Genomic DNA, 20,228 nt, shown 5'->3' with positions numbered 1-20,228 from the left:
GCCACGAGAGCCAGTGCACAGAGTTTGCCATGTGAAGGACTACAATTGCCACATGGGTGCAGAAACACTAGTCTTCTGTGCAGCCAGCTTGCAGATGGAGCAGTAGCACATAGGAAAAAAGCTGGATGTATCATGCAATTTTGGTTTAAAACAGTGTAATTTTAGTTTAAATGGCTATCTTAAATTACAGGATCTGTCAAGGAAAAAAGGTCCTGTACAATTTTAATTAACATTTAAGTTCCTCTGAGCTATCATCAATTGTACAAAAGTGAAAACAGCCAGTGAGGTTATAGGGCTGTTGTCTTGCCTGTAATTTGGTCATCATTTTGCAGTAATGTTCTGTGATTTAGCTGAAAAAGAAACCCAGATCTTCTTTCGTTCTAAAGAGAAAAGACACTTCAGAAGTTTTAAATATCTGAATCCACATTTCAGAGAGGGGAGGACACTCAGCAGACTGCTGTCTCCTGGGAGTTGAAGTTTACTCACCTTTCCTTGACTTGGTCACTGCCAGCTGGTGAGAAGCTGGAACGTGAGATAGATCCCCCTCCGTACTCTGGATCTGTCAGGAAGAGAAGATGAATATTTTGTCACACCAACTGGAACACACTGATGTGCTTAACAATGCCCAAGCTATTTACACTGCACATGCAGGTTTTGGGGGATTATTTTTAGAGGGCTCTGGGGGATTTTTTTTGTTCAGTTGGTTTTGTTGGGTTTGTTGTTTGTTTGAGTTTTTTTGGGGGGGAGGTTTTTTCCTTTGTGGCTGTTTTTTTCTCCAGTCCAACAGCTTATAATGATTTCATCATGTACTCAGCAATGCTCCTGTAGGACAGCAGTGATCCTTAGGCAGCACCTCTCACTCACAGCACAAGGCTCTCCTCCAGTGACATTCATCATGCAAAAAGACCAGGAAATCACACCATGTGACACTACCGAGAGGGCTCAGTTCCTCTTTGAAGAAAGACTGAAATGTGTGAAAACACCTCTGACCACCATTACACTACCGTCTTTTCCATTCTGCACTCTTGGCCCCTCATTTGAATACAAAGAACAAGAAAATACATTTTGAAAAACATAAAAAGAGGTCAGCCACATAAGGATTGTAATCTGCTGCCCTACCAACTATTTCCTACAAGTCACCAATCCTCCAGAACAACTCAGACCCTGCCAGAACCTACTCCAGACTTCATTATGCCACTACTCATGGAAACACTTCTGTCTTCCAGCACAAAAAAGGAAGATAATGTGTTCAGAGCCATGCAGATTTCAACTGGGAAACTTAAAACTACATGAAAATTAATCCTGTTACTTAATCACTACGTGAAACACAGCCTTATTAAGAAAGCAGTTCTCAGACAACAATTCAAACAATGAAAAGAATATGCCTAAAATCTGAACAGGGAGGGCTTTGTTTGTCCAAAAGCTAGAATGTTTTCTCTTTTGTGTGCCACAGAAAAAACTCTACTGTTTCACATGCAAGTCTACACACACAAAACTCCCAATCCAACCACTCCCAACCCTTCCCTCTAACAGGCTTCCTGTCTAATGTCAAACTTACTAAGCAATGAAATTTTAATCTCTATTTTTGATCAACTCAAAAATGCAAAACCATGATACTGACGGTTTTAAGCCCAAACTAGTATTTGCCTAAAGAAGCTGTATTTGCACTGATATCATGTGTATAGCAGCCACAGGGTGCATATTCTTAATTACAAGGGTTTTGAGAATTACTTGGCCTGAACTTTTCACCATTAATAAGTGAGCAGCATTACTCTTGCACAATAAAGCAAGAGACTTTGGTTCCTTTATGAGATGAAAGCTGTACCAAAGAGGTAAATTCTTATTTTGTCCAAACATCAGGGAGCCTAGAGGGGGCTCACCATCTACGTTTACAAAAAGTACCTTTTTAAAAAATAAATAATTTTTAAAAAAAGGAACAGCAAGTATAATCTTACAGGCCCTTTGATTGGTCTGGCCTTCCAGGAAAGGCGTCTTGATTCTGTTCGACCTCCCAATTTCCGATGGCTAAATTTGCAGCCTCCCAACAGCCAAGCCTCTTCTCATCTAAATACCCTCCGCCTCCTGCCCTTGCCTGGGAGGCAGCAGCCTGGCAGCACCCGCAGCGCGGCGCAGCTCAGCAACCACAGAGAACCACTCCCCTCTCCTTCCCCGCCCCTTTAGCCAATATCGATGCTGGTAAACGACCTTCAGGACTGTAATTGGCCGCCTCAGGAGCGGGTGTTTGGGGGAAATCCTGCCCTGACTCACTCCCGCACTATCTTCACAGCCACAGACTTCCGAAGGGCGTTTAAACCTCCAAGGCATTTGTGAGCACGGAAAGAGCTTCCTTGATATATCTGTCATCTTTCTTATGCGTATGAACGCACTCCAAGCCAAGATGGGAAAACGGGAGGAGTTAATTTCACTGTTTCTAATACAGTTTATTGTTCATTATACCCTGCCTAGAGATGCACAAAAATAAAATCACACTGCCAGGTATTGTTCTAAAGTTTCTTCAACAAAACCAAATCCCCCCCTCCCAGGGAGCTGAAGGCGGCTGATACATATACATTCTATTGCATAAACATAAATTCACCATAGCCCCACCCCACATTGCATGTTGACTTGCCAAAACAGCTGTGTTTATGCACTGGCATCATTGCAAAGTGTGTCAACCAAAACTTCACAAATGCATTGCACTGGGCTTGTGCAGAATTTGGCAAGTCTTCTTCATGTCATAACCCTTTACAGTCCAACTTACTCTGAAGGAAAATTCCATTCCTTTTTCTTTTATTTTTTCATTAGTTGTTTCAATTTTGTCCAAGAGTAAAAAAAAAAAAAATTAAAAAAAAAAAATTAATTCTCCTCTGAGGTACGTGAAATGAGTCCAACCATCAAGAAGCAAAATTCACTGCCACTCAGACCCCTCCCACTGTGCCAATGCAAACATCTGTGCAGCTACACAAAAACCTGGAAAATTATCCAGCTGAAAACTAAGCCAGGAAAAATTAAAAAATCAAGGTATGCTAAGTTTCTTTTTCCCTCTCAACTGGATAAGTCCTTTGTGCTGGTTCCACAGATGGCCACACAACATGTGGGTGATGACACACAGACACAAACAAGTGGCAGGAACTACAAGGGGCTAGATTACTTTTTTAAATTTAGCAAGTGCCTTTAGCTACAACATTATTTGATCTAGAAGAATCTATAATGACAATATAACACTAGACACAGTATCTGCTAAACCATCACTTCATCATTCCCTGTAAAACTCTGGGGGTTCTATATTCACTGCCTTCATTCATTTCACCAGCAAAATCACAATCCTTCATTTAACATATCTATTTCACAAAGACAAAAATGGTAACTGCCAAACTGTCCACAAAAACATCTACTAATTTAAGACAGACCTTACAATTCAAGGTGAGAATCTATGCAAAAAAATGCATTCTTGAATTTGTAGGTTGCACATTCACTAGCCTAATAAACAAAGCACTTACAGGAACTTGGGAATTAAAATCCCTTTGGGACAATTATCAATCAAAAAAATGGATAGGTGCCTTTATGAAGATATTAAAAGGCAGCTAACACAGAATTTGTAACTAAGCCATTGACAAAGGCACAACAAAACAGTCACGCTCAGGGTGCTAATTTCCTGAGAACAAACAGATCAACATTGAGCAGATTGTCATCAAAACCACAGATTGCACAAGATGAGCACCTCACCTAGATAGCCCCTTTCCCTTTCATGCAACAACACTCTTGGTCCATCCACAAATTTATCTTTAATCCATATATAAAAAACCAATTACTTCTAGTTAGCAATTTGAGCAAAGTCAAAACTTAAAAGTTTTTATACACAAAGGCTAACCTAGACCTATTTCCACGAGAAAAGTTTCTAGCAGTTTTGCTGGTTACTGCAATTACCTGAGCTTGATGACAAAAAAAGAGTATGGACTTTCCTGCTGGCTCTCAGGAACAACAGCAGCAGCACCAAGTTGTTTCATTAAGATGATCAATTAGAGCAGCCTACTGGGAGAGTGACAACTGTCCTGTCGCTTGGAGAATTTAAAGTATTCCTGGAGAAAACGCTGTCAGCTACATAGGAGGGAACATTCCTTTGCTGGCAGCTCACAAGTTATGTAAACTGTATGCAAAAACAAAGTCATCCATCTCCACCTACCTCTTCCATCTCAAAGGAGTCCTTCTGCTGCAGCATTAGATTAATTATGGATGGGTTTGCGAGGGGAGCACAAGGGTCTCTATCTGGGGATGCCGTGGGCAGCCGTTGAGTCAAGGTGCTGCTGTTGGATGCACTGGAACTGCTGCTGAGGCTTGGTGAGTCCAAAAGACCAGATTCTTCACACAGTCTATCCTGGGCACTTGCCAACCTGCTGCTCTGCACATCTGCTGGAAGCACAGTAACTTCTTGCTTATCATCAGGCCCAGCAGGAAGGTTTGCAGGTTTATGTGTGTCCGCAGCATTTTTCTGACTACCAGCAATCTCCTCTTTTACAGTAGACAAAAAAGAGGGGGAGTCTTTCTTTTTAGAGTATTTTGGTAATTTAGATTCATTTGTAACATCATTTTCCTCACTCCCTAGCTCAGCTGGACTTTTCCCTTTTTCAACAGGTGAAGGAGTTGAGCAGCCACTCCCATCAGCCTGCTGTGTGCCACACAGATTGAGCTTAGACAAGGTCTTCATTAACCGGCTGGCTGTGTTGCTGCGGTTTAAAGGGGGAGGGCTGGATGCCTCTTTGCTGGAAGACACTGAATTCATACTACCAATTTTCTGCAGAGGAGTCCCAGAGACTTGAGAATACAAAGAAGAAAAAGCATTGGCCACAGTAGTAAGCACTTCAATCTGACGAAAACGACCTGCACAAGAACAAAACATAGGGCAGAGTTTATAAGAAAGTTTGCTGTTGTCACATCTCAGACCTGTTGATCTATCTCTACATGATGACTTGAATTCTCAGAGACAGCTCTTTCTTCATATTTGAAGAGCGAATTTTCATCAAAACCTGGACCCACTCCCAAATCTCCTCCTACGTATATAAAGGGTCCCAAAGGCTGACTGAGCACTGATTAGTCCTGTAATTAGAGTGATACGTCACAGTATGAAAAAACTGGAAATAACCTTTGAAAGGGTGTTTGGTAAATGTGCAAGAAGAACAGCAAGGAAAGCTTTCATAAAGTAAAAAAGAGACATGGGTACATGAGTGCAAGTTAATTTACAAAGTGCTAGGAAGAAAAGGGTTACTTGCATTGTTCTCTCCATCTGCAATGTCAAGAGGACATTTCAGCTATGCCCTCATTTCAGCAATGTCCATTACTGACCTAACAAAGCTCCTGTCCGAGTCAACAGAAATATTGGCCCAGTTTTCAAAAACTACAGAAGTAGGTCACTGCTGACAGATTTCAAAAATCCCACCCGGATACTGAAGCACACAAAAAAACAGACAGATATTGCTGTTCATTTCAGTGCTCTAAAGATGCCACAGAAGACAAGCTTAGGAGCAAGAATGACACAAAACAGAAAGCAATCTATCTTATGGAATGCCTTTAATTTCCTTTCCCCATGATAAATCCCTTCCCCTCACCTCAAGGTATATGACACTGATGGTAACCTTTTGCCATATTTAAGACAAAGCAGAGTTTTATTGTGGATTCTAGAAGGACTCTAGCCTTTAGACTGTAAAGGGGTTTTGCCAGAACACTAGATATACACCTTCTTTTGAAGTTGTTTACATATGCCAAAAACTGAAAAATAAACTTTGCTTCAAAAACATACTTACTTGTTAAAGCAAAATTTGGGTTTTCCACTTCCATGCGCTGTATTTGGGCATTCAAAAATACTTTGATATCTATGCCTCTGGCAAATGATGATGAATTAAAAAATCTTGCTGGAATTTTCGAAGCAATATCTGGTTCATCTCTTCCAAATCCGAGGTTATAGAGCACTTCTTCAGGATCTTCCTCATAAAGCTCCAGTAATTCAGAAACACTAGACAAATGAAAAAATGTTTACTATCTACTTGTCTCTTTTTAACACCCAGTCTCTTCTGTCGAACTGCAAATTCAGACCAGTAGCCAGCTTGGCCTATTGACCTTTTAACTCCTACAGCTCAGTCTACTTTAGGAAATAACTGTCGAGATCTCTGCATCTGAAGCTTTGTTTCACATCAGCAGAAACATCATAGCAGACACATCTCAGATCCAACCCTGCAATTTATAAAGTCAGCCCTTCTTATTCTGCAGAGCTCCAATTTTAAAACATCATTACAATTTCAGATGTTTCTAATGTTTGAGCCCATTTGTTAGTATTTACCACAAACCACAACTAAAAACAAATAGCAGTTTTCAAGCAACCAAATTAAAATTCCTTTCTCGGCTACTAAATGCAACAATGCACATAAAGCAAGCCAAGTTAACTTAACTGTGGAACAGAAGAATTAAGTTTTGCCAGCAAAATGCAGCCAAATTCCACTGAACTGTGCCATGACCTTCAAAACATAGTACTTTCTTACCTTGAAACAGTCGCACTGCTTTTTCCAGACCCAGAGGAGTTCATACTTCTACCCTTCTGGTGGAACTGCAGCCTCCTCTCCTTTGCCAGCACACCATTGCTGTCAACACAAATAGAGAAGAGCCCCACGATAAACCTCTTTCCTTTGGGGATTCGATTCTCTGTCTTGGAGGAGAGCTAAGCCTGCAGTGCTGCTGAATTTCTCTTTTCCCCTTCAGCGTTATCTGGTTTATATTAGCCATGTCATTTGTCGAAATACAATAACAAAAGCAAACCCTGGGACACCTCAGTAAAAATGTACATAGACGGTAAGAATTTGAAGGCAAATGCAAGCTGAACAAACAAAATCCCTGATCTCCCCTTACTGCCCCACCCTCCCTGATCCCACCCTCCTCCAGCGAGGAAGCCCCGTCTCCGGTGAGCTGCCCTGTCCTGCCTTTCCCTGCCCTTTCCTGTGCCACTGCCTCCTCCAGCAGGACCACCTCTTCCATGGCAGGTCCACCCTTCCCTCCCTGCCTGGCCTACCTGGCTCCCCCTCAACCTTGGCTGCTACCAGCACAAGGCTCTGAGCTGCTCCAGCAGCAGCCAAGGAAGCTGAAGAGGCTCCAGGCTGGAGAAAAGGAGCAAGATAAGCTCCCAACCAAGACTGCCAGACAGTTTCTTTCCCAATCCCAAACTATTTCCTTCCTGCATCTGGAGAAGCTGTCTCAGCATTAGGTGGTACCTTTGCCTAAAATGCACTGTTACTGACAATCTCTCTGGGGGACCAAACATTCACAGGGTGAATTTTACTGTACAAATCCTAACACACACACAGATACACACACTCCAGAACGACCACGGAGAGACCAAAGGAGACAAAGGATTCACCTAAAAATGTGTTTACAGGACCCAGCTTGGGAGGAGTAGTGAGGATACTGCCCACATGGGCTGTGCTGGTATTTGCTGAAGGCTCAACAGGGGGTTTAGTCACAGCACTTTTTATTTAGAAGCTCTCCCTATAAAGCAGGCTCTCTCAATGACTTTCTTTTCCCACTCCCAAAGGACTGCTCTGAAATGTAAAACTAATTTTCCCTTGAAATTTGTGAAATGGCGAGGTATCAGTGAAGCAAAGAAGGTAAATCATACTAAGTAACTTAGAAGGTTCGACATTTCTGTTTTCCTCCTGCTACCCCTAAATCTATGTCAGATCTGCTTCAAGAACAAAAACCTGCTTTTGTTTTCTGCATTTTGTAATGACTGTTTCTGTGCCACCTCGATCTTCTCTTTCCCTCTCATGTAAGCTGGCATAACCAGATGAGCTTTAGCTCCGAGGAAGCACCACAACTCCCGCTGCCCCCTCTCCCACCACCCCTCCTGCACAAATATTTCTCTGATGTAAACAAGAAACAAAAATTATATATATTTACCATGTTTCCATTTGAGTATCACTGCGTAGATGATTAGCTGTAGAGAAACAAGAAGTTGTTACACACAGACCTCTTCAGAATTGCACTTCCCACGGCCAGTATGAAGAAGCAGGCAGCGAGCACATTTACCGATACTCCCACATAAGCCAAGTTTTTCTCTTCCCATAGAAATGTGATTGCCAAGTGTTTCTAGTAGACATCTGATACAAAGATGATCTGGCTTGCTCAGGCTGTGTTTACAGTAAAATCTCACATGGACACACATTTATATGCTGTTGTTAATCATATTAACTTGAAATTTTACATGTGGTAAGCTAGTAATTGTTAAATAAACCATTTATTGCTTTGCAACTGAAGGCGCGATTACCAGCTGCAGGGCTGTTCCTGGGCGGGAAGGGGTGGAGGAGGAGTAGGCATGCGAGGATTGCTCCGGTAGAGAAAATAAAGAACATAAGAAAGGCAGCTGGCCTCACAGCCAGGTATTGACTATGTTCATTAGTCGTTATAGCAGCACTGTTTGCTCTTGAAGTGGGCCAGGGCTGTGGCTGCCCGAGCTGTGAAATCCATGGATAACAGCCTGTGGTACCAATGGGACCAGTGGGCGCATTTGAAACTGAGAGGGCTCTGGAAGGAGACCAGTGGCAAGGCACCAAGCACCTGGTCACCAGCCTCTGACAGGGAAGCCAGCACTTTCTGCAGTCAGATCAGCCCAGCTCCACATGGAAACATCCCAGGTGGCATTATTGTTTTGGAAAACCAACACCCTGTCAAGCCAGAGAGTTGACTGCCAGCCTTCAATTATGGGTTCCCCAAAGAGGCAAGTCAACATTAACAAACTTGCCCCAGGAGACAGACAAAGGGCATGCATATGCTATAGCAGCCCTCAGAATCAGCTACAGAAAGAGCCAACTGATGTCAGACATGCTGCCAGGAAAGCCCTGCACCTTGACTTGCTGTGCCAGTGGGGAACAGTCAGTAACAGAGAGCAAACGTGGAAACATCACAACCTCTCTCATGTTTTCAGAGACATCACAAAGAAACTTAAATATATACAAAATGCAGATGCCACACCACTTTTTAAAAAAATAATATTCTTGTCTACAGTATGATGGTAAGCCAATCTATATGGATTAGCTTGTGACTAGTGTGAATAATTAAACCATGGGTTTTAACAGCTCAGTAGGGGCTGGGGTTACAGGACCCTGCCTGATGCTCTCTGTACTGTTCACACAGAGATCTGGCTTGTATCTGTATTCAGGCAGCCACAGATGCACAAGAACAAACTATTCATACCAGCCTCTTAAGGGGCTGTCTGTCTGGCAGGGCAGGGAGTGCTGCTCCAAGCAGCTCTGTTGTCCCCTCAAACGGGAAACAAAGCCCTGCAGAAACGCCCGCATTCTTGCCCAGGAAGATCAACCAGCAATTCTAGCATTGGGACATTTGTCATCTGAAAAACAACCTTTTGCCTAAATCATGCTAAAGGCTCATAAAAAAAAACACAAATCCTTGGGAAAAATAAGGGGAAAGAATTGAAAAGTAAAAAGTGACATGATGTTTTAAAATGTACTGACTCTTGAATTATTTGCCATATGCTCAGAGCTCGAATTATCGTTACAAAGAAACTTTTCCTATGAAATCTTTGTACTGCAGGCAATTCTGCTTGCTAGATTAAGGGGCTCATTTATTGCTTCTCCATCATTATCAGCTCAAGGTCATTATCAGATCGACTGTTTTCTTTAGAAGTCTTGAATCTTTAATTTTTAAAAATATTTCCTTCCTACAGACACTGTCCCATTACTTTGACACCACTGGTAAGAGTATTGTTGAAAAAAGGGCTTTCTACTATACAAGTTCTGAAATTTTGCAAAAGTTGCATTTCAAAAAACATTAAAAGCTAAAGGGGGAGAGTGGTTTTGTCTTTTGTTACACTGAAACCAGATACTGTCCTATATCCCCTATCCTGCAGAATACCCTACGACCTGGTTTGTGAGTTTGTTTTTTGCTATTTTGTTTCATGATGTTGCTGTTAGAACACGATCCACAGTGGTTTTGTTTGTCTGTTTGTTTATGGACACCTCTAACCCTGAGAGGTTAAAAGTCTCTTCTAACAAAGAATTCCACCATTAACAGCCTCATCTCCTTCCCTTTAAAAAAGGGAAGAAAAAAAAAAAGGCAAACAAGTGTATATCATGCCTAATCCAAAGTACTTACTCAGCTTTGGTGCTTTTCATTTTTAAGAGCACTTAGCCATTAATGGGTTTGCCTCTTGGCTGACAGAAGTTCATTCCTCCTTTCTAAAGCCTGCACATGCCACTCCCAAGGGATTCAGTGGAAGTGGGGCATGCACAGCTGCCAAGTGCAACCCATGGACAAGAACAGCAAGTAGGAGAAACCACTTTCTCACAGCTTCAGTGAGTGCTCCAGGCTGTGCTGCCACTCCAGGCAATAAAATTCAGAGCTGCCTCAGACCCTCTGGGTTAGACCAGAATGTTTAACACCAGGGATAATTTAATAAACTCCAAAACCAAATCTTCCTGCATTTTTATATGTGCTTCATGCTGGTTTTCTAGCCAGCTTCATCAACTGCCTTTGACCAGAGAGGAAATGCTGTCTTTCAAAATAAAAATCAGATGACTGAACTTCTTCCCCCCCCTCAGAAAAAAAAGAGTCATAATCCTGCCACACCCACCTTCAGCTCCCAGGGATAAGTCATCTTCAAAACTTCCTCCATTTCTCACCAGCATGCCTGAAAACGTACAGTTACCAGTTCAACGACCAGAATGCTGCTGTTTTCTTTCCAACAGCTTAACTAAAGATATTAGCAAGCCACTTCAGCTGATAGAACAGGATATAACCAGACTATATTTACAATCCCTGCATTACTCATACACCAAAAATGCACTAAGAAGTGAGAAGTTACATTTGAGAAAACAGAAAGACTATTTTGAAAGATAGCTACAATGACACTGCTTTAGTTTTGTGCTCAGAAACTTCCCCAAGTCAAACTGCTAGCAAATTAATTGCAAGCAGAAACCTAGAGGTACCACCCAACACACCTGTGCCTTCTGCTGCTCCATCATCTGTGCTCCAGACATCTTACCAGGTGGATCCAGAGACTAAGTTCAGCTTAGGCATTCCTCTCTCTCTTTCTCTCCCTGTACCAGATTAAGAGTTGAAGCAAGCGTCCAGGCACAGCAAGTAATTCCTCTGCACCCTGTCACTATCTGCACGTTCTCATTGTACTTTGAACTTTAGTATTCGGATCTGCTCAGATAGTAAAATTGTCAGGTGTGGCAACCAGAGTTATTAGAGGCAGAGACTGCCTAATGCTGCCAGCTTGGAGAGGAAACTGCAGCCTTCCCCCCTTCTGCACATTTTGGGGTATTTTTTAGGCCTTACTAAACTTTCCAGAAAGACTTATTCAGGACCTTTCCCCTCTTCTCATTTCTCAGGCACAACTGATTCACAGTGAGAATAAGTCGGCAACACCAACTAGGCTGTGGGTTGTGCTGCTGCTAAAGAGCCGCGGTCTCAGGTGAACATCCACGAAAACACAGTTCCTGGCAAAAGAGATTTCAGTAGGTAAAGCCTTTCCTTACCCTTCAACAGAGGATTGCTTTGCTCATCCAGGGAGGCTCCCAGAGGCGTTCTGAAACCACAGAAGAGATTAATAATAGTTTAAAAACTTGCTGCTTCATGTCCTTCCTTACAATGTGCAACAAGTTTGTGATAGCAGCCGTTCTCCCTCGCTCCACCCCCAGAAAGCACAAACATCTGAGGACCGGCAACAGCTTCCTAAACAATCCCCAGCCCTCTGAACAAATTTGCCTTGTACGGTAAAACAACAGAACAGGTTAATAATAACTGCAAAGCCTAGACCCCAGTCAGTGGCAAAGCTTTGGGGTCAGCAGCCCTCTCTTGAGGAAAATCATGGACTTCTCAACAAAACACACAGAAAAAAGGTTGGTGAGTTTTTGAACGCACTAATTCAATCTCATTTATGACAAAAACTGTTGCTATTTTTCTACACTCCTGGAGAGAGTGGTGAAAAGCTTTATTTGGTGATCAGGAACAGGATAAAAAAATATTGACAGCTATGTTATCTGTCACTTAGCAGCTCTGTTATCTTAGAGATTCTTCACATTGGCTCTTGCTTGGATGATCCCTCCTATTGCTGCTCCCTGAAGAGCAGATTTGCTGAGCCTCACGGTGCCCAAAAGGGGCAGCAACAACCACACAAATGACAGGTCCAGTCCCTCTCTGGGTTCACCTTACAGTTGTTGACACTAGCTGGATGTTTCCACATCTTGTCTCTGAGATGTGTAATCAAAAGCCTGTCACTATTAAGTAGTACAGCATTAACTCTCAAAGCCCAAAACAAATTCAGAAATACAATACTCACAAAGAAGGGGAAAGCAGATGATTTATGTGCCTATAGTATGTATGTTTCATTTGGATTTTTAATCAGACAAGCACATAAACCTGCTTTAAAACCTGAAAGTAAACAGTGCTCTGACACATTATTTGCTTTAGTGCCATGGCTAAATTCAGCAAGGAAAATTTGCATCTGCTTTCTAACAGGCCTTCCACTTCACAACCTTTTTTCCCCCCTCTGAAAATAATTTGCTCATTCCACATGTGGCCTTTGATAGGGAGCAAGCTCACTTTGATGGTCTTTTGCAAAGCAAAGCCCTGCTGCAGTGAGACAACAAGGCAAACAGCACCGGTGCAGCAGCATGTTTCAAGTGAAAGCACAGACACTGCCGAGGCTCAGATCTCCCGGGTTCCTGTGTGCCTGTCCTGTCAGAGTTTGAAAAAACTAAGGGCATATTGTCTAAACCTGTCACGCTACAACAAGCCTTATGTTCTGATGTAATAACTATGATGGTTGTTTACTCTCTGGCTTTGATTGCTGTGCGCCCATCCTTCTCCCTCTCCTTCCCTAGTAGCTACTTCTATGTCTTTACCTTTTTGTTGCAGAAACTTGCTGGCAGTGACTTTGACGGTCAAGGTCAGTGCTGCCTGCAGCAGCTGGCAGAAAATGGTAAAAGCAATGATCAAAGCTGGCATTTTCTTTAGAAATTAAGTCCATCATCTCTACAGCATGTTAGCAGCTACCAGAAAAGCCGCTCTGTCAAAGCAGCCCTGTCAACCACGCATCTGCTGCCCTGTTTGTGCTGCTGCACACCGGCACACTGCCTTACACCTCCTGCCTTTGAAAAACTTGCATCAAAGAACTAGACAGATTGTGAGTTTTAAAAATGGACAAGTATCCACATAAAAATCCTCTTGGTCAACATCACAGACAACTCTGCGTTTCTGTGCCAGGATGTTTTTCATCCCAGCAAGGCCCACAACTCAGCCTGGCCAGCTCTGCCTCTGAGCAGCTCCGTATACTCAGCAAGGTTAGGGCTGGGGGACCTTCCTGCTTGCTCGGCCCTCGTGAGGAGGTCTCCATGCTGGAGGCACACCCTGGCAGGTCCTCAGCACATTCTGGCAACCTTCACACAGCAGCTAAGGAGGCCACCAGCAAACAGAGGGCAGCCCGAGCAAAGAGCTATTAAGCAGGTACATGCGTGGAACAAGAGATCCTACAGATTTCCATTTGTGTTAACTCATTTATTACTGTATTTTAACATATATGGCAATAGCTTATATCAATATTAGTCTACAAAAGAATTCTCAGTGCCCACGTTGCTGTGGGAAATGGGTATTGACCCGGTAAGGGGACCATATGTAGCTTCAAAGCTTTCTTTCATTCCAGAATTTGGTTTCCTCAGCTAACAGTTGTGTTAGGGTGGTCTTCAGAAACAGGACAGGGCTTTTGCACTGTGCTGTGAAAGTGTTTAAACCTCAGCTTTTGAAGTCTTAATTGGGGAGGAGCCATGTTTATTTTTAACTTGAAGAAAAAAAAATATTCTGAGACATTTCAAGAACTCACTTCCTGCATATCTACAGGAGATGGCTCCTAAATACCTCCCATATCCCCTGTATCACTATTGGGAGTTTCAATATACTTAATCAAAATAATACATGTCACCATACAGTTGACAAAAATTTATTCTTTTCTATTAGTATGATATGAACACTTGTGTTTCCTGTCTTAGCTTGACAAGAGTTAAAACTAACCTTTTTAATTTTTCTTATTACTTCAAAATGTCTTTCCCAAGTAGCAGGGAGAGAGCAAAAGATACCTTTCTCAGAGGCATACAATTCTCAAAACATGAAGAAACCAGAAACTTTGGGTAACATCTGACATTACTTAAGCCTCCATTATTCTTATCAGAGTGTGATACAGAATACAGACTTTTTTGGCCTTGCTGAAAAAAAAACAAAACAAAACAAAACAAAAAAACACAAAAGAAAAAATTACAAAAGCCCATATGTCTACCAAGTTAAATAGCATGGGATACTAGGAATCGTCCTCTCTCCTCCAAAGCAGATGTGAACCAGAGATGCCAAGTAACAAGAGCCCCAAACCACTAACATGAATATCAAGGGACAGCTAGTAATTCTTTCTATCCATATTATCCATATTATAACACTGTTGATGCTTCTGGAAACAAACAATGGAATAAATCTTATAAACAGATCTATTTATGCAGTGGGTTGATATTAAGTTTTTTGTGCTGCTGCCAACTCAAACCAGTAAATAAGATTTTTTCTGATGTACACCACAAAAGCTTATGGGAACGCAGACAAAATGGGAAGGACTGCTTTCAGAAAATACGTAACAGAGAATACACTTTATTTTAGTAACTGAATGTTCACTCGTAATGGTTATATTCTTGCAACAGAACTAATGTGTAAGATTCAGGTTGTGTGATGGACCGGAAACAGCAGCTGTCTGTGTATGTTGCCCACACTTTGTAGCAATCTAAGCTCCATAGCTAAAACAATGTTACTAAACAAATAAGAATTTTCAGGGACAACAATTGTATGTTTTACAACAACTGTTGGTTTTAAGTGTCTGTAGGGCTATTCTTTCAACTGTGATGCTGTCCTCTCTTCTTATATACATTGTTATCAAGAGACAACCAGTTCAGAGTTTCTATACACACCATCACTTCATAACAGTGCAAATCTTATAAACACTTACTGTGTGCTTCCTACTGCTCACGTGAATATTAGACACACAAAATATTTACACCATTCTGCAGTTTTAAAACATAAGGGACTGTGCACTACTCCAGGCAGCTGGGATCACACCTCTCAGACACGAACCATGTAGGCACGCACTCTGTTATGCTCAGAGACTAACTGATCTCTTAGTTAATCTCAATAGCTGAATGTCACGAGCCGATGCCAGGGGTTTAAGAGATCTTAAAAAAAAATCTATATATGCAAATTTTATCTTTTTGAGAAGAACACAATATTCTTTTGAAGAGATTTACAACAGTGAACAGCTACACTTCACAGACTTCTATGGAAGGACCACAACGGGTTTCAAAAATGTGCATTAACTAAATTTGCATCTCTATATTAGCAAAAAGGTAAAGTCATACTTTATTTCCTTATGTGCAAAACATGGAAATAGACTGTAAAATAAGATGCCTGTATTTTGGGAATAAACTGCCAGAGATGCAAAAACATTCCACAGAAGTGTTTGGTGCAAGTTTTTACACAGAGCATATGAATAAAACTGCAAACTTTGTGTTATTACTCCAGATTTTTTAACATCTATTCAACATTCATGTGGTCAGTTTGCAGTTTTGTGCTATTCCTTAAATTTTGTATGGACATGGTAAGGATCACAGGGCTAGGGAAGGTTCTAGACAGAAATCCTGCAAATATGGAAACGGCAGTGCAGCACTAGGAAGAATTTTTCCCTTGGGGGCCTCTTCCCTCTCCACTCCTATTTTTGCCCTCTCTGCCGAAAAAATACTTCTCATAAAGCAGTGTATTCATAACACTTAGTTTTAAGGATATAGTATGCCAGGCTAACAGGACACCAGATTTCAGGTGAAGTCAGAAAAATCTTCTCCCATTCTGGCATTCTAGAAGACTGGCCTATGAGGTCTGAACATCATATTTTAGGGATACAGTATGATTTCAAGCCTCTAGCTGTCAACACCCCCTCCAAGGCACAGCCTGTAGATACTTAAAGAAAACTATGCAGAAGACCTTGTTAGCCATAAAGCAACCCACACTTCATTTACTGGAGTAAGCTCAGCTCAGGCACTTGACTGGATCAATAGACCACAAAGGCAGAGCTAATCTCAGAGGCAAATTTTCATCTTACCATAGCTGCTCTCAAAAGGAGAAGGAAACCAGAAATATCAAATACATGAGTGAGGTCTTGAAATGTCGTTGTTAACTACGGGAAAGCTAATTGTTAGCTTGTCACTATCAACTCTGGCTTCAAGAGCTGCTAGGATTGAACGTAGAAAAAGGTGGGACAAAAGCAGCTGTTACTGGACATAGCATTTACACTTTTTACGTGACTGAGGATGAAGAAAAAGTAATGTTGACAGCCTGTTCCAAACACCATGCAAGTGTTTTGTGATAGCAACAGAAATATGTAATATATATACACCATGTTGCAAGTTAAGGATGTCAGTCCATATGGCAGACACGGAGAGAGACTTGGATAAATCAGGTTAGTCTGAACTGTGCTATGGCTCTTTAAGACCCCTAAGCACAGAGACCACTGCTGTGAAAGTAATATCTGTTTCTTTAAATCTGCAGCAAAAGCCAAGCAAGGCAACGGGAGGCTTTAAACTGGAGCCCCTCGCTGAGAAATTGAGCAATTTCCTCAAACAGGCTGCTTTCCTTACCCTGAACTTGGTTCCTCCTCCCTGGCTGATAGCATTCAGCCTCATTACATGAGACACCATTGGGAGGAAAGGTGCCAAAAGCCAGCTCTTCTCTAGCCATACGTACAAATGCTACAGATCCTCTGTAACCTCACCTGAAGGTATAACCCCTGTAAGACCCAAGGGTACCCAGGCTCCGGGCAAGCCCGTGGCAGCGCTGATGACAAGCACCGCTCCACTGCGCAGAGATGCCCAGGGTACCCCGCGGGAGCTGGAGCCCCTGAGATTTCCTTCCCTCGGCTCCATGGGAACTGCCCGGCCCGACACCCCGTGGGGGGCCGCGGGCTCCGACCCCGCACCCGCAGCGACGCGCCGGCGGCAGCCGAGGCGGGAGCCAGAGCGGGGCGCAGGGACCGGGGCCAGGTAGGTTCGGCGGTAGCACCCACCTGCAGTCCTTCAGCCATATCGCGATCTTCTCGTTGGGAACGTTGTGGCCTTAAGGGCAGAGAAAGAGCGAAAAGCCAACAGTCAGGAGCAGCCTGTCGGGCAGGGCGGCCCGCCGAGGCCGGCCCGCGGGGTCTCGGGGGTCCGTCTGGGTTGCGGCGCCGGCTCCGCCGCCCCCCGGGCACTGACCTGCTTCTGCGGTCAGCGGCAGCTCTCCGCCGGCGAGATCCTCCTCCTCTTCCTCTTCGTCTTCCTCCTCCTCCTCCTCCTCCTCCTCCTCCTCGCCGCGGGCCAGCGCTGCCGCCGCAGCCGAGAAATCCTCCGCTTCCGACGCCTGCCAGGAGTCCCGGCTCTTGGCCCAGGCCTTCCTCTTCTGGGTCGCCCCTTGCCACTCCTCCGCCGCCGGGGGCTCCTCCATCGGGACGGCGGCGCCGGCGGGGGCCTCAGGCCGGGAGGCGGACGCCGGAGAGAGCCAGCCTGCCGGGGGAAGGCAAGCGGGGCCGCGCCGCTCGTCCAGGGCCGGGGCCGCTGAGCGGGGCCGCCGGGGGCGCCGCCGCCCCGCCCCGCGCCCACGCCCCCCCGCGCTCACACCCCGGCCCGCCCCCCGGCCCCACTCACCGCCGCCCCCCGGCTTCCCCCGCGCTGCGGCGCCCGGCTCCGCAGGTGCCAGCTCCGACGCCAGCAGCATGCAGGTCCCGCCCGGCCCCCGCCGCTCGGGCCGCAGCGGGAGGGCAGGGGGCTGCGCTGGGGTCGGCCCGGCCCGCGCCGCGAGTTCTCACTCACATATCGCGCCGCGAAGAGGCGGCGGCGGCTGCGCCCGCCCGAGCTGCGGGCGGCTCCGACTTCCTCATACCGGGCGGGAGCGGGTGCGCGCCACGTGACGGCGGCGGGAGGAGCGGGAGGAGCGGGCGCCGGTCGCCTCCTGCCGGGGCCGCGGGGCCGCCCGGGGCCCGGGAGCGGCTGCGGGGCTGCTGGGGAGGGTCGGCACCGCTGCGGCCCCTGGGCCCCCCCGCCACCCGCCCTGGGGTGAAGCTCCTTGGGCTGGGCCCCGCCGCGGGCGGGCAAAGGGTGTTTCCGAAACAAAACACACGCAGAGCAGGCAGTTGAGTGTTCTGGGGAGGCAGAAGGCACAAGGAGGCAAGCAGCTTAACTGGGCACACACTTCGTCGTTTTCAGAGGTGTAAAGTCAGGTAAAGCCTCTGCGTGAGCACAGGCAGGTCTGCAGGGACACGGGCAGTACCAAACAAGGCCTGTTAGCATCATCTTAGATGCACTCGAAGCCTTTATCATCTGCCTCAAGCAACCAGAATCAGCTGAAAACCCAGCAGAAGATAAATCTGGGAAGGAGGTGTCACACCAGAGGCTGCTTTCACTGTCAGGGTCAGAGAGCTGCTCGCAGCTGCTGGCACCTGTTTGCTCACCGAGAGGCCGGCCAGGTGCCCTGCCTCGGCTGCAGCGCCCTGGCCGCGGCCCCTGCGGCACAGCGGGCTCCCTGGGCTCAGGCTGTCACCTCCCGGGCCCTGCGAGGGAGCCCTGCACGCCCTGCCAGCCCGTCTGCAGCCGCAGCACCTGGGAGAAGTGAGCTTTTTACAAGGGTCTTTCACAGCATATTCAGGAGAAGATGCTGAGTTACTAAGCACAAATAGCAAGAAGGACCAATGTGCTCCGGAGGTTTACCTGGTCTTGGCAGGTGGGCACATCAAATATCTTTTGTTTAAAGGCAGATACGACTATGGAAGAACCAGGTTAATGTTGCTCAATAAATTAAATTCATTTTCTTATAGTTAAAACCTTTCAAAGAACTTCTGTGACATTTTCCCCCCAAACAGAAACAAACAAAACCACAAAAAAAAAATCCAAAACCCAACAAAACAAAAAGATTTAATGAGAACAATTTTTTCCTAACCTCTTCAATCCATCCACTACTTTACATATATATATATAGCCTTCCTGTGATTAATTTATCCTCATCACATCAGCCATTTTCCTAAACACACTCTAATTTTTTGAATGCATTGTATTGAAATTAAAACAGAAAAACAGTAGCACAGAGGAAGTGTATTTGTATTTAGTTTGTTCCTGAAGGAGTTCATTGCCATACATGTTTTGGGATTGTATTTTTAAATACCAGTATATTAAAATAAACAACACAAAAACAAACCCACACCAAAAAAAAAAGCCATGCCAGACATAGGTGTTGATCCTCAAAACAATCAACATTTTATCAGCATGGCATGTTTTACACAGTATGTGTTTTTGCGTAAGCTAATATATTACAGAGCATGTCCTGAGGGGTGAGTTGGAGGGTCAGCAGAGCCCTGTGCTATGCTGGGGCTGGGCCTGCAGCTGGAGTTCCTGCCAGGTGTGTCTATAGTACTGAAATTTTAAAATCTGATTTTTCTGGGCCTGTTAGCAAAAGCCTAGCACAGCATTACTTCAACATAATGGCCAATATTTCTATTTTCTGCATCTGCATAAATAGATGTATCTATTAAAAATTACTCTTTGAGGTTAAACTGTCCCAGCCAGAGCTGTTGGATCGGCCTGGGGGTGGGAGGTGCAAGTGGGAGAGATTTAACCCCGGCCATTGTTCTGCTGCCTCGAGGGAAGACAATAGTTTCTGGGAAGTAACAGTTTCCTTGGCACAGCTGAGGGTGAACAGTTGTAAGCTAAAAGCAGCTACTGTCTGCTCTGCCAATACATCCTTAAGGAGTTCTTAATCCACAAATTACTGACATTATTGTCTATAATTGCTTGTCTGTTGTGACAACACTTACTCAGAGAACGTTTGAAATGTAAACAGCAGCCAGTAGCTTTTTGCAATGAAGTCCTGCCACACATGGCACTGGACTCTCACTTTAACCTTTATACCATCCTGGCAAGTTCCCTTTGACTCTATATGGATAAAGATTGCACATTTAGTTCCTATATTAAGTAAAGCTTTTTTCTAAGGAAAATACTTGGCTTATTATTTATTTTAATACTTGTAATGAAGTGGTTTTGCTCTGTAATAAAATCTTCTCTTGCTTCAGAATATAATTCATTAGTTGTACTTCAAAGAAATAAATCTTCTCAGGTCCCTCTGTCAGT

At 44.4% G+C, this 20,228-nt stretch overlaps 1 protein-coding gene across 4 annotated transcripts in view; it reads right to left on the bottom strand.

Annotated features, from left to right (window-relative positions):
* Nucleotides 1-17,659, bottom strand: part of ITPRID2 (ITPR interacting domain containing 2) — a 41,160-nt gene extending 23,501 nt beyond the window's left edge. Inside the window, exons 1-9 of one of the 4 annotated variants that reach the window (XM_051622886.1) lie at nt 17,328-17,659; nt 17,141-17,189; nt 11,538-11,587; nt 10,628-10,684; nt 7,939-7,975; nt 6,531-6,629; nt 5,799-6,007; nt 4,184-4,878; nt 487-559 (exon numbers count right to left, since the gene is read on the bottom strand). In XM_051622886.1, the coding sequence (XP_051478846.1) occupies nt 487-559; nt 4,184-4,878; nt 5,799-6,007; nt 6,531-6,629; nt 7,939-7,975; nt 10,628-10,684; nt 11,538-11,587; nt 17,141-17,189; nt 17,328-17,556 (1,498 nt within the window). In that variant the 5' untranslated portion in view covers nt 17,557-17,659. The remainder of the gene's footprint in view (nt 1-486; nt 560-4,183; nt 4,879-5,798; nt 6,008-6,530; nt 6,630-7,938; nt 7,976-10,627; nt 10,685-11,537; nt 11,588-17,140; nt 17,190-17,327) is intronic. The other 3 variants (XM_051622887.1, XM_051622883.1, XM_051622884.1) reach the window with 3 other exon arrangements.
* Between the last annotated feature and the right edge of the window lie 2,569 nt (nt 17,660-20,228).

The sequence above is a fragment of the Apus apus genome, chromosome 6 (assembly GCF_020740795.1).
Source record: "Apus apus isolate bApuApu2 chromosome 6, bApuApu2.pri.cur, whole genome shotgun sequence".
Lineage (NCBI taxonomy): Eukaryota > Metazoa > Chordata > Aves > Apodiformes > Apodidae > Apus > Apus apus.
The sequence above is the reverse complement of the archived record's forward strand: the minus strand, read 5'-3'. Positions and strand labels throughout refer to the sequence as shown.